A 16,261-nucleotide genomic window follows, 5' to 3' on the forward strand; every position below is an offset into this window, starting at 1 on the left:
ACAGTTGTTCCTCTTCTCCTCGTCCAGCTGAGCCTTCGACTGCAACCTCATTTTCCATCCAGAGACAGGAATTACGACACTGTCAGAGCAGCTGTGGCAAAGCTCGCTGCATAGAGAGAGCATAACCTACATGTCAGTGTGCAGATAGTTCATCAGCAAGCAGGCAGCATAGCTTTGCCAACCCCCTATTCTCTCATCAGCTTCCTTTTCTGTTGCTGCGGTGTAAGACATGTCTAATGGTTTGACTGTGTCTGTGAACCTGCAACATGTGTGTGTGTTTCATGTGAGTCTGCACTGCCATGTCTGATAGATGATGTGCTCATGTAGTAATGAGATGCACTGCACAAGCAACCATTTTCTCTAACTTCTCAAGAGGGTTTCAGATGGCAGCACTCTTCCCTCAATCATCCTCCCTCTGGATCCTGATCCCAGTCCTCAGCAGTCTCACCGTCTGTGCTGCAGGCTCCTATCCATCATAAGAGGAAGGGACAAATGTCTAGACTGCACAGATCACTTGCTGCTGACCTGTTCATTAGTTTACATCAGATATGTCAGTGCCAGATGTGTCTCTGTTGGGCTGAACAAATCTGTTTGTTTTTCTGGATTGTTTTTCAGAAGCTAGAGGACACAGTTAATTCTATCAATAAATCAGCATTTTTGTGATTTTATCCACTGCCAAGTAAAAAGAAATGAAAACGTCAATATTCTGGGACTCCACTAGAATGGCTTTGCATGATTCCTACTGAAAATGTCCTAACTTGTCCTTAAACAGGCCTTTCAAGCAGCTTCTCAGTTCATTTTTTTTTATATATATCTTTAACCATCTCTCTCTGGCTTGACTTGAGAGCAAAGATTAGGAAGGGTGTTTTCCACATCTGCTCCAGGCCCTCTGGTGGCTGACGAGTCCTATCCTTGACAGGCAGGCTCAGCTGCAGAGTCTGCAAAGTCTGTGCCTCTCTTCCAGGTTGGCTGTCCTCGTGCTCTCAAAGTTGGCGACCCCTCTGCACACAGTGCTCCGCCAGCACTCATGGTCAGGGGCCGAAGGTGACCAGTGTTAGGAGTCAGTGTCACAGGCATTTAGTGAGGACTTCAGTTGATCCTTGTACCTCTTCCTGGGTGCCCTTCTGCTGCTGTGTCAGGAGGAAAGCTCACTATAAAATGTGATTTTTGGCAGGTGGTCATCCTTCATCCTGGAGCCCAACAAAGTTGGTTTCTTGTCAGCATGACCTGAATGCTGGTGACCTGTATGTCTGAGGACCTCCACGTTGGTGACAAAGTTGCTTCAGTGGATGCTAAGAATGGTGTGAAGACAGATGGATGGAAATGCTCTAGGAGTTGCAGGCGATGGATGAGGTTCTTGTTGTTCCACACTCTCCTGTACAGTCTGCCAAAGAAGCTGTTTGCTTGCCTGTTGTCTATCTCCTTGTCAGTGTTGGTGTATCAGAGGAGATGCAGTCCAGGTATGAAAACTGGTTGACTGTTTTCAGTTCAGTCTGGTTGATGGAGATATGGGGAGGGTGGTACTAAGCATGAGGTGCAGGCTGATACAGAACTTCTGTCTTCTTCAGACTGATCTCCAGACCAAAGAGTTGGGCCAACTCTGCAAAACAAGTGATAATGTGCTGCATGGACATCTCAGTGTGAGCTGCAAGTGTGGTGTCATCGACAAACAGCAGGTCTTGGATGAGCTGCTCCAAGGTTTTGGTATAGGCCTTTAGGTGCCTCAGGCTGAACGGGCTGCCGTCCAAAGGATAGCATATGTAGATTCCATCATCTTTGTAAGTGTCTTCCATGGCCTGCTTAAGCATCATGCTGAAGAAGATGGAGAAGAAGGTCGGCCAAAATGCAGCTGTGTTTGATGCCATTGTTTATAGAGAAGGATTCAGAAAGCCCACTGTTGTTTCTGACCTAACCGAGCTGGCCTTCATGGAGTTGGATGACCATGTTCAGGAATCTTGGAGGACAGCCAACCCGTTCCATGACTTTCCTTAGCCCTTGTCTGCTCATTGTATCAAAGCCCTTGATCAGGCTAACAAAAGACACGTACAGCCCTTTGTTTTGTTCACTTCTCCTGAAGCTGGTGCAGAACAAAGACTATGTTGGTGGTGCCTTTGTGTTTCTACAAAGCCACACGGTCTCTATTGCAGGTGCCCTTCTGCAATGGTGGATAGCAATCTGTTAAAAAAGGATTCTGGCCAAAACCCTGCCTGCAATGGAGAGCAAGGTTCTTCCCCTATAGTTGAAGCACTTAGATTTCTCCCCTTTGTTCTTGTACAGGGTTATCATGACTGCGTCCTGTAGGTCTTGTGGAGGCTTGCCTTGTTCCCATCAGAGAGAGAAGAGTTTGTGGAGCTTTGAGTGGAGCACTAGCCTGCCTTCCTTCCATATTTCATCTATTCCTGCTGCTTTGCCTGATTTGAGTTGGGGGATGATTTTGATGGTCTCCAGTAATGTGGGAGCATAGTCTAGTTCAGTCTTTACAGGTTGTTCAGGGATACCGTTGACAGCCGAATCCTGGACTGAGCTCTATAAAAGCTTGCTTCTCACTGATTGCTAAACTTTTTTAACTATAACTATAACTTGGTTATTAGTGAGCTTTGGTGATGTTGTTTTGTAGCTTTGTTTGGCCTTCCCCCAGTGTTTTTCGTCTGGCTTTGTATTTCACAGTCAGATGTGAGAGTACAATCAAAGCTCTCTACAAGAAACCCTGTAGGTGTATTTCCATATATGTTCAGTTATTGCTTAAATGGCAGTCTGCAGCATAACCTGCTCAGGAGCTAAATATCCTCATCCAGAAAGGTGCAGTATTTTTCAAAAGGCCATGCCAGCTGTCACTGTGATCATACACTATAATCATGCCTTGGAGCAAGCTGCCATGGATGACAGGCTCAGTATGCCTTTGTCAGACCGCTATCTGATTTGCGGAGACATGTAATGTACATGGGCAAATTTTTGATAAATGCATTTAGAAAACAAGAGAGACAGAAACTGCAGAAAAAGATAAGAGAGGGAAGTATCGTAGAGAGACAGGCTGGCTGGCAGCCTCGTTTATCCAGAAGATGATCAGACCACTATTCCATTTCTTGCTGTAGAAAATCAATGTTGCAGGGGCCAAGAGATGAAATTTATCTGAAGCTGCTAGCGCAGACAATATTTCCACAATTGCCTTGTCTGTACTGGAAAAGGTAATGCTGTATCCTGTGTGTGATAGCACAGGCATGGCAAACATTCAAACCCTTCATCCATGTCCTATCATCAGTGGGACAGCAGGATGTAGCCAAGGAGATCCTGATAACGACCAATATCAGCCAAATTGAAGACAAAGCAAATTTAGCGATGGAGGTCAGGGAGGATGGTTTGTGTACACAAGGAAAGACAATAGAAAAGGAAACAGCAGAAATAGCATATAAGTGGGATGAGTTAGGGGAAAAATCCTCGATAATTTGAGAAATTACCCCAGTTAAAGCCAAATTTATGACGACACAGGCTCATGTTAGCTAGCAGTACTCCCACCAGTTGAGTAGGTTCAAAATTAGGTTTATTGTTTGTTTTCTAAGTGAAGATTTATGCATCATACAAACTATATTAAATATTTTCAACCAGAAAAAAACAAATCTTAAGGCTTGTTAGCTAACCGAGCTAAACAACGTTATCTTGCTAACTTGTTAATATAGATTGTGACCAATACAATGTGACACTAGTTTATTTATGATTTAAACAGCAGCTTATCTATGTTTCCAGTTCCCCACTTCCCCCAGTTCAATAGACAGTTAAACATTAACACATTAACTTTCCTATTGTGCTGAGAGGAACCTTTCATAAATGCAATCAAGTTATTGGTGTTTTAACAAGGCTCCCTGTAAACAAACCCTAACCCTCCAGTTCCCTTCCAGATGTGGCTCTTAATGTCTAGGCTTATTACAGACAGCACAGCTGGAGAACAGAAGGCCTCTGATGAGTTACAACAGCCAATGTCATCAGTATTTATAGAGTCAGGGAACAGTTTTCAGGTTCCAATCGTGCAGAAGACTTGAGGAACACAGTGACATATGAACCTCGGAATACCCTTAAAACAGGCTACATTTCAAATATCTCAAATTTAAAAAATGTTAACCACCAATGATGGTGAGCCATAAATTCTTAGTGTAAACTGAATGAAAATTATATTACATATATGCTGTGTATTCTTATGAATAAAGCAAATTTTTCCCATAGATATACTTTCTGGCTCCCTTTTGCCTTCAGGCGTGCCTTAATTCTTTGTGGAATAGGTTCAGCAAGGTGCTGGAAACATTCCTCAGAGATTTTGATCCATATTGACATGATATCATCACACAGTTACTGCAGATTTGCCAGCTGCAAATCCATCTCCTGTTCCACAACATCCCAAAGGTGATCTATTGGATTTGAGTAAAGTGAACTTATTGTCATGTTTAAGAAACCAGTTTGACATGATCTAAGCTTTGTGACATGGTATGTTATCCTGTTGGAAGCAGCCATCAGAAGATGGGTACACAGTGGTCATAAAGGGATGGACATGGTCAGCAACAATAGTCAGGTAGGCTGTGGCATTTAAACAATGCTCAACTGGTACCATGGTGCCCAAAATGCACCAAGAAAATATCCTCTGTACTATTACACCACCAGCAGCAGCCTGAACCACTGATTCAAGCCAGGGGTGGCGCCTGCTGTGGTCTTCTACTGTTGTAGTCCATCTGCTTCAGAGTTTTGATATGTTGTGCGATCAGAGATGCTCTTCTGCATATCTTGTTGTTGGTGCCAAATGGGCTGGTTTGCATATTTGTCAGACTAGTCTGTTTGGCACCAACAACCAATGCAATGTTTTCCCCACCATTCTGATGGTTTACACATTACTTTAGTCACTATACCTGCTAGTAGTCATTGGGTTCCTGTGGTGGACTTAATGCTGCATTTGTGTAGGTGTAATAAGCTAAAGCTTCAGAGAAGACCTTTTGTGACAATTTTTTTTCTTTTCCTTTAATTCAGTTCTTTTCTGTCATGTATTTATTTTATTGGCATTTTTGGTTGCTGTCATTAAAAAAAAAAAAAAGCATAAATAATGACAAAAACAAAAAAAAAAATGCATTATATTAGTAAAGGATTTATTGTTTGCTATGCATGCAGAACTGGACGTGTGTATTTAAGGTTGTGATCATGCTTAATTAGTACATCCCCAGGCTTGATTTGACTTGATCATTGTTGTCCACAAATCCTTTTTAACTACAGTCTTGCTATTACTAATTGTAAGGCTTTTCTTTGAATCACAGTGTTACCGATAATGTTGCATTCCTTTGTGCTGACTGTGAAGTAGATTATTTTGTCCTTGACCAGGAAAGTAAGAGTGACTGATACTAACAGATATCTTTAGGACAAAATACACAAAGTGCTGCCAAGCTATCAGTCTTTGAATTTGATTCAAGTACCCAAAATAATAATTTTCTCTAGTTTGGCCAAACCTTGAAAACTGCAGTGTGATGTACTTTGACATAAATAGAGAGATACAGTGAAGGTCAGACAAAGGTGTTTTCTTTTTGATAACTCAAATTTTGAGAACAGTGCATGTGGATTTCCTTATAGTCACTGATCAATGCAAACATTGTAGAGTTTCCACTGAAATGAAAGGTCTAAGGACAGAGTTTTGTGTACTGTATAGACCAGCAGGTTTGTAAAATCAGGCTGCATAAAGAAAAGTGACTTAATGCGTCCATCAAAAATTCAACTTTAATCAGCTTAACACAGAAACACTGACTTAAAATTACTTCAGACATATTTATTTAAGTAAAAGACTTCAAAGTTAGTTTATGGCATCAACAAGTACAGAATTCAGTCAATAATTTAAGCCATAATTGGCAACTTCACATGAATATTTTGTTTTGCTTCACTGATATTCTTTGGGGAATTTCAAAAAGGATATGTACAAACAAAAAAGAGACTGAAATGGTGGCTGTACACTGGACAAAACACAACTTGTTAAGGGTAACAGGATGTTCCAGACAGGACTGAGAAGTGAAGAAAAATGACTGCAGCAGTGCTACAAAGACAAGTTTTAGACAACATGTAACGGCGTGGGACATCTCGAACCGTCCGCTACTCCGTTATGTGCAGCCATCACCTTTGCTGTTCCTTCTGTCTAATGCTACAAATAAAAGGTGAGGCGCCCTCTCTGAGAGAGCCATCCTTCCTCCTCTCTGAGAAACAGGAACTGCCCCTGCTCACACTGTTGCTAGGCAACACGTTAAATTCCAGTGATCTGCACATCGCTGGGCTTCTAGGCGCAGACCTACAAATCATCAAGTCCTCCATTAGCCGAGCTGTCAACAGCAGCTAATGCCAGAAGACTCCAGTGAATACAAGAACAACATCATCAGCTACGAAAACACCAGTGACAGCCACAAGCAAGTAGAAGCATCCAGCGGGAAAATAGGTTGGATTTCACAGGAGGATGATGTAAAGAACACTTTTCATGGTAGCTGCAAAAAAAAAAAAAAAAAAATCCAAATATATCTCATGCATAAAAAAGAGAAGGGAGGAAGGAAAAGACAGGAGCAGCCTGTTCTCTCTCACGGAAATTTATTCAGATTTGTCCTTTTAGAGGAACTCCTCCTATATTACAAATCAGAGGCTGTTAACAGCTTTTGGGACATAATGTTGCTTTAAAAAAGTTGGATACAATCTTTTGTGGCTCCAACAGGAGCTGCACAAAATCAAATATACTGTCGCAAGTGAGTTCACTTGAGTTAGCATCAACTGCAAGAAAGAAAAAGTGAAAATAATTATTGGATGTGGAGTTAAAAAGTTTCAGCTTGCCAAATCTGTATCTGCTCCTAGTCTTTAACTGGAGCCAGCAGACATGGATGCAACAAGAAAGCTGGATAATGTACCGGAAAGCTCGTGAAGCTGGAAAATATTGTGTGGCTGATGCACCAGACAAGTGTCCTTGAAACATCAATGGCAGCAAGGCTCAATTAGACACTACTAGCATGGCTGTATGGAAGGAAAAATAAGTTGATAGGGCCTGATTCATTTGTTGAAATTTGCTCATATGGCACAAAAAAAAAAAAAAACAAACAAAAAAAAAACACCTTTCCAGCCTAGAAAGTCTAATGGAGGTTTCATTATTGAAATAGTAGGTCTGTGTCAAGTTTTGAAAAGGAGCAGAAAAGCATGACCCAATTTCAATCTTCCTTTTTTAACAGTCCATTGTCAATCTGGCAATTTTCTGTTGGGAAAATTGCTAATCAGTGGGATACCCTTTACAATCAGCCCTAAAGCTCATGAACTATGATGAGCACACGTTTACGGCTCCAGAACCTCTAGGACTCCTTGTCTTTAAAAATCTAGCAGGAGGATTTAAAAGGAAAGATTTCTTTTGGTACATTAAAACACACATATCCAGTTTGTGTTGTGTAAAAAGACATCTTAGTGTTTTCGATAAAGACGCAGAAAGAATCACTTCATTTTGATGCTGGAACATATATAAAAACTGATATCCATCAAGTAGGAAAAGGAGATGATTCATCAGTTTAACACTGCTATAATAAAGGCCTATGGTTAGTAATACTCAACAAAAGACTGCTGTGGTGGGTGATGATGGGTAAGGGACAGAATTCACAAAGACATGCACGTTTTTCTTTGTTTTTAAACACAGCATGTTCAACTGTGACTGTTTTGTAGATCATGTGAGTGCTGAGTCACATTGCGCTTGTTCAAATGAGCTCTCAGTTTGTCCTCTCACTGCCTTTGCAAATGAGCACTCTGCTTGCCAAACCCCTCCTTTCCCTCCACCTTTCCTCCACTGTCAGCTTTAATTTCTAAGCGAAATACCGAGAGGGGTCAGCTGGGAGAGGAATTTCTTCAAGGACTGCCATTTTCAATCCCCCGCACCGTATTTCTGTAGATACCAATTCCTGTCAATGTCAGATTTTACATTTCATCTCGTCACTCAGCCCATACAATGACCTTAAACAGACATTCAGACAAAGATGGATTGGGAAAGGGCACTGCTTTCAGAATTTCAAATGGGTCTTATCAGTCTAATGCAGTCAGATGTGGTGTTTACAACCCTTTCCTTTGGTAAAGAAAAGGTGGTGACCTTATTTAAGATGATTCACAGCACCTTAAAGCACATGTTATGCTCTACTGGCACATGATTTAATTGAACCTCAAACAAATTCTCTCTCTCTCTGCAGATACTGTTATGCTGGTGACAAGTCATAATCAAAACTTCAGCACTGGAGTTGAATGTAGAAAGAAATCTTTTTGGAAGTGGTTGACGGGAGTTTGCAGAGGATGCTGCAAAGGAGAGAGAGAGAGAGAGAGCGAGAGAGAGGGGCTTTGCAGAAATCCACATAATTGCTCTCTTTCCCTTGCACATCCGCACCCCTGCTGAGCCAGCTACAATCTCTTTTGTTTGTCCTTTGCCACACTTTTCTTAGTAGTATTCACATGATGGAGCAGCTCTTGGATTTGTCCTTGCTGAAGGTGGAGGAAAGGAGCTCCGTCTTGCTGGGCAGGTGTAGGAGCCTCTTGGAGAGGCGGCGGACAGGGCTGGGCTTATTGGCCGGCTGAAGTTTGTTCATGCAGGCCAGAGCCGCAGTACGAAAAACACTGTGAATACTCTTCTCTGATGTGAAGGCTGAGCACTCCAAGTAAGCCTCAGCTCCAAGCTGCTTGGCCAAGGATGAACCCTACAAAAATGAAAGAAGAGATGAGCGCTGGTCAGAGAAAATCAAAGGACGGGCTTGTAAACAGGATGTGACAAAAATCTAAGCAGACACAGAAGAGAAAAAAGTAGATGGGGAACAAACCTGTTCATGGGAGATTGGAGCCTGTTTCTGATTGGACAGCTCCATGCGGGTACATACGTCTGTGCGCAGGTCTGTCTTGCAGCCTATTAGTAGGATCCGAGTGCTGGGGCAGAAGTCCTGGATCTCTGCTTTCCACTGCAAAAAAAGAGAAATGGGTTTCACTAAGCAAGAACAGATATGAGGAATGGCAGATAAATGATCAATGAGTGCACCACTGAGAGTAAATTGCAGTGATTCACCTTCTTGAGCGCGCTGTCTACCGTGTCTGGTCGGCTGATGTCAAAGCATAAGAGCACTGCATCTGAGTCGCTGTAGCAGAGAGGCCTGACATTGTCATAGTACGGAGAACCTTAAGAGACAGACAAAACAAGACTTTAATTTTCTAAATATGTGGTTTAGGAAGTTGGATGTTTAGGATTCCAGTCTTCTCTCTTCATTCAGTTTATTTTTTGCATTCTCATGATCCACAATCTTGCTTCTTCAGACCAGTACTGCTTTTTCTGCAGTCACCTGGGGCATGTTCACTTTACAAATGTGTGTACCAGTGCACACAATGGATCAGCTGCCATAGGTGCAAAGAATGGGTAACATGCATCTCTGCCTGGACTGTGTGCTTTGTCTGCCTACCTGGATATTGTAACCTTGAACCTATTTTTGTTATTAAAGCTTTTTTTTTTTTTCCTTTTTATAACCTGCTTCTTGTGTTGTGCTCTTTGATCCTCAGAATTGAACTCTTCATAGTTGGACACTCAGCATGAAACATCTTTGAAAACTGAAAGTTTTTTTTCAATTTTGTCAGCGAGCAGAAATAAAAATATGACTGCTCTTTCTCTGGTCTGCCAGCTGACAGTATTATAATGTTCCATCACAGTCATCCTACTCACATTAACACAGTACAAACACAAACAGACACATACACCCCTGCCAAGCTCATGAGAGTTTCACAAAGCCTGAAGCCTTCCCACTGATGGGAACTTTTCCAGAAAAGCAAACTAACTCAGTGAGTCAGGCAGTACAACTATCGTTCAATGATTCAACGGCAAACTTTTCTTACCAGAGTTTTGAATGATAAAATAGAAACCCTGGTTAAATAATGGTCATGTAGACTATTTTTGTTGACTAATAAGGAAATCCACACTGATGACTGTGGAGGCCATTTGAGTACACTGTGACATGGTATGCTATTCTGCTGGGAGGAGCTATCAGAAGATTGGTGTACTGTGATCATGAAGCGATGAACATGGTCAGCAACAATACTCAGGTACATTTTGGAGTTTAAACAATGCCCAGTTGATACTAAGAGGACCAAAGCGTGTCCGGAAAAGATCTCCCACACCTTTACACCGCCACCAACCTGAACTGTTGTTACAAGGCAGGACGGATCCAGGCTTTCATATCATTTACGCCAAATTCTGACCCTACCATCTGCATGTCACAGGAGAAATCAAGTCCCAGACTAGACAGTGTTTTTCAATCTTAATTGTTCAATTTTGGCGAGCCTGTGTGAATTGTAGCCTCAGTTTCCTGTTCTTAGCTGAAAGGAATGGCACCCGGTGTGGTCTTCTGCTGCTGTTAACCCATCTGCTTTGTTCAAAACTGCTCTTCTGCATACCTTTGTTGTAATGAGTGTTTATTTCAGTTACTGTTACCATCCTATCAGCTCAAAGCAGTCCAGCCATTCTCCTCTGACCTCTGCCATCAACAATTAATTTTTGTCCAGAGAACTGTCACTCACTGGATATTTTCTCTGTTTCAGATCATTCTCTGTAAACCTAGAGATGATTGTGTGGGAAAATCCCAGTAGATCAGCAGTTTCTGAAATACTCAGACATCCACCTACTGGCACCAACAACCATGCCATTTTCAAAGTCACTTAAATCACCTTTTTTCCACCTTCTGATGTTTGGTTTGAACTTCACCAGGTCATCTTGACGATTTCTGCATTGAGTTGCTGCCATGTGATTAGCTGATTAGATATTTGCATTAACGAGCAGATGTAGTAGTATGTAGTAGTAGGACAGGTCTACCTAAGAAGTAGCAGAACAGGTCTACCTATGAAAACGGCCTGGGAGAGTATATAACAGCAAAATTAGTATATTAAATTAGCCTCTTTATCAAAAACATCAATTCATACAAGAGTCAGCAAAGCCAACAAAAAGCATATATGTAATATGCCAGGAAAACACTTATTTATCTTTGTACTGCAGAGTTAGATTAATCTGCACTCTGGAGAGAGAGGAATACAGCTGGTTCTGTCCAGCAATTAAAACATGATGAAACATCAATTTGATTTATTTTCAGAATATTTCTCAGTCAAGCACGATAGCTGTTCTTATCCACACTGATTGAGCTGCAGCGGTCAAAGGTAAAACTCTTAAAGATGCATTTGCTTCCTTATTTTTCTAAAACATTTCTCATAGAAACATTGTTCAAAAGCTGAAACATTCAACTTGTTACAAGTTAATTTTACACAGTGGTATTTGTACAGAGAAATAAGATATATTAAGAAGATTTATGTTATGCTTTTAGGTGGATGCTGTTGCTGTTGCTGTTTTTATTTTTTATTTTTTTTACCGAGCTAGGCTAACCATCTGTCTGTTATCCATCTTAACATAACTCTTTTAATTTCCCAAATGTTTCCTTTAAAGTTATTTTCAAACATACCAATTACTCCCAAACTTTATTCCACATTTCAAGATCCACAGTTTCACAGACTCAAAATGATAAAACCAGTGCATAAAAACAGGAATTTAGACTCATCTATGGGAAAATACATCAGATATTATGGAACTGTTATATAGTATCCACATTTTGATTAAAATTGTTTTTTCATTCAAGTTTTTTTTAGCAGCAGACAGTCTACTGAGAGGCTGTGGTGTCCATTTAAACCTCAGTTTCAGTACTAAAGATTCATCTATTTACTTCTAAGCCCTTAAAGATACCTTTACATCACTGAACATTTTTGACAGTGTAGTTGAAGGCTTCCCCCGCCCCCCCATGACATTTATCCTGATTACTGTCACATAAATATAACACCTTGTTTGTTAGGGAAACATTAAGGAAACATATTTTGCATACAATTCCAAAAACAGAAACTTTTTTTTTCTTTTTTTAAATAAATCTCAGGAAGGTTCCTGTGCTAAAAACAGACTGACAGGATGTCCGCTGTCTATTGTCTTCCCTCACTCCTCACACACTCACACTAAAATGTAATTTCCTTCTCCTGTCCTCAGAGGTTAATATGAAGCCTTCTCTGAAAATATAATAGGACATAATTATAGCAAAAATAGATATTTCTATTGAGCTCCAAGTGGGACTAACTAACAATCAGGTTATCTTGATGAGTTTTACATTCCCCTGATACATTAACTAAATGTTTAACAACAACATTCTTGTCACAAAGCAAAGATATTCAAAGTAACTCTTGGTTCGTTCTTCCTGTCTAAATTTTTGGACTCAAAGCTGGAAAATAGGTCACCTTACACAACGGCTATCTATCAATACCATTTCTTTTAGAGTGAATCAAAGCGGCCGTCACATAACTATCCAGGGTGATGTAAGGCTTGAGAAAGAAGAGGCAGACACATCTAAAGAGGACACAACTTCTAGCACCTACCACCTCCCACACATTAGCAGCCCCCTGCTTGGACACACAAACAGACAAGACACACACATACACACACACACACACACACACTCACTCACTCACTCACAAAACCCTTTTAGCTGAGCAAACTGGAGCTGATCTGTTGCACTGTCTGCTCTACTCTCACGGAAAAAAAGCAAATGGTGGGAGCTGCACTCATCTTTGTACACCAAGAGAACTATAAGATTTAAGTCTTAACATAAGCCAGAATAAACAGCCTTTCATATGGAAAGAAGCTTGAGATGCACATAGAAATTGGGTGAAAATTTAAGCTGTTTTTTTTTTCTCTTCTTAAGTAGTGATTATAAATCTGAAATCTGAAAATCAGTTTAGAAGGAAAACACTCCCCAGCTTCTCAATCTTATGGTTGTACACTTAATAGCTTTAGATTTTAGACTGGACTCAGTATGACATGTAAAGAAGCCAATTTGTGCTCCAGGAAGTTATAACGCTCACACTTCAGTTATCTACCAAGTAGTTCGCTGGTTAAATGTGAAAATATTGATAATCATAACCAAAAAATCATCTTTTGTTGTAGCTCTAAATGTTACAATAAAGACTATAAGGAAGGGGAATAAAAAGCAAAATAAAGAGAGATGGAAAACTTGTGTTTATGTATGTTTGTGCTCTAAATGTAAATCGGTCTTATGCAACGTTTCCTCTGGAAAGGGTGACTGTCCAGAAAGTTTTCACTTCGTGGGAGACAAACACACAAACCTACATTAGTTCAGTGCTGCTTTCAGTTACATAAGATCTTTTTTTTTTTTTTAAAAGCAACACACACCATAAGGCAGAGAGGAGGTCATGCTTCTCTTTTCTCTCAGTATCCCTCACTGGTGCCTTCTGTTCACAGCGACTGTACGCCGCGCACACACGGTTACACACATAGTAAAGGCAGGACACACATAACCACAGGCTTGTCCACACTCTTGCAGACTTCCACCCCCTGCATGGACGAGGCATCCCCCTCTCCCCATGTGAAACAACCCCACTGCAGGCCAACTGGCACCGCTCAGCTTCCTCTGAACACAAAACCTCAGCCAGTGCTGTTATGAAATAAATCTGTAGTGCACCGGATGGCTTTGCTTATTGATCCTATTTACATCATTTCTATGTATATTCAAAGGTCAGCCAGCTACTGAAATTAACACATTAACCCAGAGGCACATAGCACATGAAACATTTTGATCCAAAAACTGAAAAAGAAGAGACAAATGATTATTTTGATTATTGATTATCTGCAGATATTTTTTAGTTCTCCCAGTGGTGATGGTGACATCTTCTAAGACTTTGATTTTTTCAACCTGCAATCAAAAACTCGAGCATCAGCCCAAGCATAAATTGTCTATGTTTGCCTTTTTGTGACATTGATAACTTTATTTTGTCCACATTGAGGCCAGAGGTCAGTAAAATTAGGCTTGATTGATCAGCTAAGTCTGTTGAAATTGAATCAGCTGCTGAACTGATTAGTTACTTAAGGCAATTTTCAAATACAAATGGTAAATACCAGGAAGAAAGGATAAAACAAAACAAAACAAAAACAACCAAGGGCTTTGTGTTATGTGTCTACCAGCCCCCAGGATTATTTATTCCTGATGATAGCTTCATAGTTTTTCAAACTGGGGGCCTTGTTTTAATCTAGATTTGGCTCATTAGGGTTCAAAAGTGGATTCTGGGCTCCAGATGTTCTGAAGGTAATCCAGGCAAGCTTGCTGCCTGTCGATCACTGATCTCTCAGCAGATCTCACACCACTGAAAAAGCTGCTTAACTGCATCAAAACAGGATTGACAGATAGTGAAGACTGGGTAAACAGCAACAAAACTGTAAGCCACACAATGCACGAGACGTGGTTTGATTCACAATCAGTACCCGACTCCAGGCTGGCTGAGTCTCCTAATAATGACACACTATCCCAGCACTGAACCTGATTACCTTAACTTGCTGCTCAACCTAAGCAATGAGAGATAAAATGGCACTGAGTTGAAGACAGACAGGACAGGAGCTCACCTGATGTGTCCCAAAGGCTGAGCTCCACACGCTGGTCTTCAAGCTCCAGACAGGCTGTGTAGTTCTCAAACACAGTAGGGACATAAGTCTAGAAACAATTAAAGGACGGGATTAGGAAGCGCCGGCATGAAAAATTATTAACTATTTGATGAGGGAGAGTTATCCCCCCCCCCCCCCCCCCCCCCCCCCCCCCCCCCCCACACACACACACACCACCACCCCACAAACACACAGAGAACTTAATGAATCAGTATCAAGAGGTATGAAAACATATCTTCGCGTTATTCTATACTCAAACTAAATCAACACATCAGTTCATAACTACAAGCTCAAATGTCCCAGTTTAGCAGTATTTTATATAGAGCTGTGTAGTGAGTAAAGCTAAAAATACCCTTTATTACATGTTCTTTCTAACAATACTGTGGGTTATACACTATTTACGATTGTCCCAATATGTATTAAACATGTGGATCTAGTTGCACCGACATAATTTTTAAATGCCAATATTAATAAATGTACAATAATGTATAAATGAATTGCAACGAGGCAGGCACAAACGGTACATTTAAAGTGATTTTTCTCAGTATTGATCCTAAAATGACTGCAGACACATGAGACGTGTGCAGAAATCTCATACCTCTGGATAGCAGTCCTTCACCAAGACTTGTAACATCGCTGTTTTACCGCATTGGACGTCCCCAACCAGCACCAGCTTACACCTCCCTACAAACGGCTGCGTGAGTCTTCTTTCCTTCATCTTGGAATAAAACAGGGAGACCTTCAAAGGAAGCCGGAGTACAAATAGGGGAAAGTTTGTTAAATCCTCCCGGTCGCCGGGTGCAGTATGCAGAGTCCCTCCTGCGGTGAGTGAGTGAGGCTGAGCGGCAGTCAGTGAAGGAGTCACTGCGGAACTTTATATTGTCGCGCCAACCAATGGGCGCTGCGCAGTGCGCGAGCCGCGAGAGGAGGGCCCGTGCACGAGAGCTCATCCTCTAATGGGGTTGGAGGAGCAGGTTATTCAGACCCATGTCTGGAGTACAAGTATCCTGCAACATAACAGTACAAAAGAATATTTTTCTGCATTTTATTTTGGATACTTTGTAAACCTATTTTTACTGTTTATGTGGGATAATAATACAGAACACATTAGGCCAGGGATGTCAAAAATAAGGCTAGTGGGCCACCACATAATAGGGTCTAATCCAGCCCACTGGATGGCTTGGCAAAATGTGAAAATTAAAAAGAAGGAGTGCATAAATTTGAAACATTTCACTGTGTTATGTGCCAAGAATGGGCCATATACATAACTGTGAACTGCTGATTTTATGAATCAGTTTTCTTACTGACAGAACTCACCCATGGTCTGCCACACTAGACCAAAGAAAGCAAGAGAGAAATAAAAAATAAGGTGTGTTTTTTGTATTGTTTTATTCCAATAAATAACAGAAAAGTTGCTGGGGTTTTTTTAGGGGTTTTTTTAATTTATTTTTTTTATTTAAATGAACCATTAGACACAAAAAAAAACAGGACATTTTCTGTGAATTAACCAATGCACTATAGTGTGCACAAAAGTATTGGGCAACACCTCATAATCTGTGAATTCAGATGTTTTCAGTCCCATTGCCACAGGTGTATAAAACCAAACACTCAGCCATGCAATCCGCCTTGACTAACATTTTTTAAAGAATCGGTCCTTCTAACTAGCTCACTGAATTCGGGTGTGGCGCTGTAATAGGACATCATCACTGCAAAAAGTCAGTTTATAAAATTCCTTCCTAG

At 40.9% G+C, this 16,261-nt stretch overlaps 1 protein-coding gene across 1 annotated transcript; it reads right to left on the bottom strand.

Annotated features, from left to right (window-relative positions):
• Positions 1 to 5,761: 5,761 nt before the first annotated feature.
• LOC115783293 (rho-related GTP-binding protein Rho6) lies at positions 5,762 to 15,364 on the bottom strand. The gene is made up of 5 exons (XM_030734053.1): positions 15,120 to 15,364; positions 14,483 to 14,570; positions 9,068 to 9,177; positions 8,829 to 8,963; positions 5,762 to 8,708 (listed from the first exon to the last, which is right to left on the bottom strand). The coding sequence occupies exons 1-5, from the start codon at positions 15,237 to 15,239 to the stop codon at positions 8,463 to 8,465; spliced, it is 699 nt and encodes a 232-aa protein (XP_030589913.1). The 5' UTR covers positions 15,240 to 15,364; the 3' UTR covers positions 5,762 to 8,462.
• Positions 15,365 to 16,261: the final 897 nt, after the last annotated feature.

This window comes from Archocentrus centrarchus, chromosome 7 (genome assembly GCF_007364275.1).
Source record: "Archocentrus centrarchus isolate MPI-CPG fArcCen1 chromosome 7, fArcCen1, whole genome shotgun sequence".
NCBI lineage: Eukaryota > Metazoa > Chordata > Actinopteri > Cichliformes > Cichlidae > Archocentrus > Archocentrus centrarchus.

Coding starts and splice junctions, on each gene's coding strand:
- LOC115783293 (XM_030734053.1), bottom strand. CDS start 15,239: ATGAAGGAAAGAAGACTCACGCAGCCGTTTGTAGGGAGGTGTAAGCTG. Junction 14,571..15,119: donor TGAAGGACTGCTATCCAGAG/GTATGAGATTTC, acceptor AATTGTTTCTAG/ACTTATGTCCCTACTGTGTT. Junction 8,964..9,067: donor TAGACAGCGCGCTCAAGAAG/GTGAATCACTGC, acceptor CTTTTTTTGCAG/TGGAAAGCAGAGATCCAGGA.